This window comes from Macrobrachium nipponense, chromosome 41 (genome assembly GCF_015104395.2).
Source record: "Macrobrachium nipponense isolate FS-2020 chromosome 41, ASM1510439v2, whole genome shotgun sequence".
In the NCBI taxonomy this organism is placed as follows: Eukaryota; Metazoa; Arthropoda; class Malacostraca; order Decapoda; family Palaemonidae; genus Macrobrachium; species Macrobrachium nipponense.
Window position 1 is genome coordinate 26,169,037 of NC_061102.1, and position 4,878 is coordinate 26,173,914.

The 4,878-nt window shown below is 42.7% G+C and overlaps 1 protein-coding gene across 1 annotated transcript; it reads left to right on the forward strand.

Annotated features, from left to right (window-relative positions):
* Positions 1-281: 281 nt before the first annotated feature.
* On the forward strand, positions 282-1,727 carry LOC135212807 (tigger transposable element-derived protein 1-like). Its single transcript, XM_064246578.1, has one exon. It carries the CDS (start codon positions 282-284, stop codon positions 1,725-1,727), a length of 1,446 nt encoding a protein of 481 aa, XP_064102648.1.
* The last annotated feature ends 3,151 nt before the right edge of the window (positions 1,728-4,878 follow it).

Here is a 4,878-nt window from a genome sequence, read left to right on the forward strand (position 1 = left end):
CAATACAGTGGTACCTCGAGATACGAGCAGCCTAACATACGAGTTTTTTGAGATATGAGCTGGAGCTTGGGCCATATTTTCGTTCAAGATACGAGCCCAAATCCGAGATACGAGCCGTGTTTCCGGAGCGTCCCACTAGTTGGCGCGCAGGGTCGAGCATCATCCGAGAGCATCTCTCGCACACTCGCACGTGTTACCCGGTTGAATCAAAGTGTATTTTGTGCGCTGTACTCTTTTTTGCTTGATTTTTGCGTGATTACTGAACCTTTTTGTGTGTTATCATGGGGCCGAAGAAAGTGAGTGCTAAGGTCAATGGTGACAGGAAGAATAGGATGATGTCGATAGAACTAAAGCAAGAAATAATAGAAAAACATGAGCGTGGCGTACGAGTGATTGAACTCGCAAAGATCTATGACCGTAGTACATCGACAATTTGTACGATATTGAAGCAGAAGGATGCCATCAAGAGTGCTACACCAGCAAAAGGAACCACAATTCTTTCCCAATTAAGGACAAATATCCACGAGGAAATGGAGAAGCTTCTGCTCGTGTGGGTGAAAGAGAAGGTGTTGGCAGGAGATACAGTGATGGAGACGGTAAAAAGCGAGAAGGCACGGAGTATTTATGCCGACTTAGTGAAGAAAGAAGCATCAACTTCTAAAGAGGCATCAGAAGAAGCGTTTAAGGCAAGCCATGGCTGGTTTGATAATTTTAAGAAGAGAACTGGCATCCATTCAGTGGTGAGGCATGGCGAAGCTGCGAGTGCAGACATGATGGCAGCCGATACGTACATCCAAAAGTTCGCTGCGCTTGTTGTGAGGGAAGGCTACATCCCGCAACAGGTGCTCAACTGCGATGAAACGGGCCTATTTTGGAAGAAAATACCACGGAGGACTTACATCACAGCAGAGGAGAAGATGATGCCAGGCCATAAACCCATGAAGGACCGTCTGACCCTTGCATTATGTGCAAATGCTAGCGGTGATTGTAAAGTGAAGCCACTGCTAGTTTATCATTCGGAAAATCCTCGAGCCTTCAAGACGCACAAGATACTGAAAGAAAAATTGCACGTTATGTGGCGCACCAATGCTAGGGCATGGGTTACGCGGCAGTTTTTTACTGAATGGGTAAATCTCGTCTTTGGCCCTGCAGTGAAGACGTATCTGCAAGAAAATAAACTCACGATGAAAGCATTGCTCATCCTTGATAATGCTCCAGCCCACCCACCTGGTCTTGAAGATGATATTCTGGAGGAGTTCCAGTTTATCAAAGTTCTCTACCTCCCACCCAATACGACTTCAATCCTACAGCTGATGGATCAGCAGGTCATTTCCAACTTCAAAAAGCTGTACATGAAGCACTTGTTCCGCCGCTGCTTTGAAGTGACGGAAAACACAAATCTAACCCTTCAAGAGTTTTGGAAAGATCACTACAACATCGTGATCTGTCTACGTATCATTGACTTGGCATGGCAAGGGGTAACAAGACGAACGTTGAACTCTGCATGGAAAAAGTTATGGCCTGATGCTGTTGCAGAAAGAGATTTCGAAGGGTTTGAGCCCGAGACCGAGCAAGAAGAGTTGGAGGAGATTGTATCTCTCGGAAAGTCGATGGGTCTGGAGGTAGATGAGGGTGACGTCAACGAACTCGTCGAAGAACATGAGGAGGAACTCTCAACTGAGGAGTTGAAGGAGCTGCAGATGATGCAACACACGAAGGTTCTGTAAGAGATTAACACGAGTGAAGAGGAGGATGAGCCGGAGGAAGTGATTTCTACAGGTGAAATTAAAGACATGCTGGCAATGTGGGAAAAGCTGTCAAATTTCATTGAAAAGATACACCCAGAAAAAGTGGCAACTGGTCGTGCTTCAGCGCTTTTTAATGACACTTGTTTTTCACATTTTCGAAGCATTTTGAAAGGCAGGGAAAAGCAAAGTTCTTTGGATACATTTTTATTGAAAAGAGCTGCGAGTGAAAGTACAGAAAGTGCAGCCAAGAAGGCAAAAACAAGTGATAATTAAATTTACGTAAATGTTAAGCTTAGTTTAAGTTTAAAGTTAAGTGCATTGTTTTAAGTTTTTTCTTTCATTTGAAATAAGGAAAGTGTAGTTTTAGTTTTAAAGTTACGAAAATAAGGAAAGTGTAGTTTTAGTTTTAAAGTTACGAAAATAGTTTTAAGTTCTAAAAAAGTGCCGTTTACGTACGTGTCTAGAGTGCCTACATCCCTTCCCCCCTCCCTCCTCCTCGCCGTTCACCTTCGTTAGCCGCACTCGTCTGTCTCCAAAGTAAGACTAATATGCTAAATAACACTTTTATTTCTTTATTTCATATTTTGTTATGTATTTGTTATAATTATACATGTTTATTTGTTATTTAAAAACATATCTTTATTCATAATTTACAATGGTTTGGGGATTTTTCATAGGTCTGGAACGGATTAAATTGAATTCAGTATTTTAAATGGGAGAAATTCGTTTGAGATACGAGCCGATTGGCTTACGAGCTCGGTTCTGGAACGAATTAAACTCGTATCTCGAGATACCACTGTACCTTTAAGCGTTGTCCTTACACCAGAAACTCCTGGAAGGTTGCAGGGAGTACCGATTAAATGCACTTAGAATAATAGTCCTTTCGGTTGCCATCCGTAGAGGTAACTGCGGTATGCATATATGACTTGAACCATACAGTAGTAATATAACGCAAAGGTAAAATACATAGAGTATTGTAGGACAGCTAATTCTCTACTACATTCTTTCCTCGACGAGGAAGAGAGAGAATGGAAATCGACTGTCTTCGTTCTCTTCGCCAAGAGAATGAATTAGTATTAGTCGAAGGAGATCTTCAAGTGAGAACCGAGGTCCGAAGAGGACAGCTCAAGCTTCTTATGTTATTGGACATAAGACTTCAAGGACGTAGTCTACAAGTCTTTTTCCTCGACGAGCCTCTGACCAATGAATGAGAGCTCTTCTGAATCTTGTCAATGAGAGCTTATCAGCTTACGCGATAAAATCTTATTGAGATCTTTGTCAATGAGAACTAACCCATTTACGAGACAAAGAGTTTATATTTTGTCAATGAGGGGTTACCCACTTACTTGACAAAACGTTTAGTATCTTGTCAATGGGGGAAACCCTGCTAATGGGGGAAACCCACTTACATGACAGAAAGTAATCCAGGAATTCGAGCATATAGTCTTCCCGATTCCCGGAGAAATCGAGGAAGGGGCAGGATTCCTGGTCAGAGACTGGGCTTACGGCAGGTAGGACCCTAATGTTCCCCTTCGGCCGCGCAGTCCCAAACGCAAAAGAGGCGTTTTATGACACCGAAATCTGCTTAAAGTTTTCTATTGTCTTTTTCTAGATGCCAGCTCAACAGAACCAACCTGACTACCTTATCCATGCAGGTTGGATAGTTATTCGAGAGAAAGAGAGTCAGGGCCCCGAGACTGCAGGTCCAGGGCTCCAAAATGATATTGTTATAATACAATAAAGTTTCATACATACTTACCTGGCAGATATATAACATAGCTAAGACTCCGTCGTCCCCGACAGAAATTCAAATTTCGCGCCACTCGCTACAGGTAGGTCAGGTGATTCTACCGGCCTGCCCTGGGTGGCAGGACTAGGAACCATTCCCGTTTTCTACTCATATATTTTCTCTTCCACCTGTCTCCTTGCGGGGAGGCTGGGTGGGCCCTAATCGTATATATCGCCAGGTAAGTATGTATGAAATTTATTGTATTATAACAATATCATTTTCATACAATCAACTTACCTGTCAGATATATACATAGCTGATTGGCACCCTTCGGTGGAGGGTAAGAGACAGCTACTAATAGAATAGACAGGTAAACAACATCTGTTGTAGGTATAAAATAAAAACCTTGGTTCCTACCTGATAGGTGGTAGACTTCGTGGGTGTTTTCCCCGTAGTCTGCATCACCTCAAGAAACTTTAGCGAGATATGTGATCTATGGCCAAGAATTCTTGTGGGTCTGCCGAAGGGGTCTTATCCACTTACTCGGCAGAGCCTGAAAGGACTTTGTCAATGGGTGCTGATCCACTTACATGACAACACACCTTATTAAGGAGCATACAACCAATCCCGACCACCTGATCCTAACCACCATGTTAGTATTAAAAATTGCTCAGAGTTATCCCCAACTCTTGCAACAACCGTAACTCAACCACAATGCACACGCACAACAATAATTTAAAAAAAAATTTTATCTAATATAAGATATCACAAGAGTTCCTTACTAAACTGAAGTGACTGGCCGCTTGTGCGGCAACTGCACTTGTTCAGCAGAAAGTCTAGAACATATCTATTAGACTTAAGTAGTAAAAAAAATTTTAAGGATTGTTGTAAGCTCCTGTACCCAGGATTGTGCCCGCAGACACAAAAGGACCTAATGAAAAACATTTTTCATAGGTCACACGCACGTCCTTCAAATAGTGAGCCGCAAACACAGAATTACATCTCCAATATGTCGCTTCCAAGATATTCTTCAGCGACATATTTCTCTGAAAAGAGAGAGACGTCGCCACTGCTCTCACTTCATGAGCTCTTACTCTCAGAAGTTCTAAAGAATCGTCCGTGCAAGCCTTATGAGCGTCCATAATTACGTTCCTGACAAAAAAGGCTAATGCATTCTTAGACATAGGTCTTGATGGATCCTTCACTGAGCACCACAGGCCTTGTCTAGAACCTCCCAACTGTTCCTTCTTCTTTAAGTAAAACTTTAAAGCCCTTACCGGGCAAAGAGACCTCTCCGGTTCCCTGCCGACGAGACCCGATAATCCTTTATTTCGAAGTTTCTCGGCCAGGGGTTCGAAGGATTTTCATTCTTCGCCAAGAATAATTCCCTTGAAGGAACAG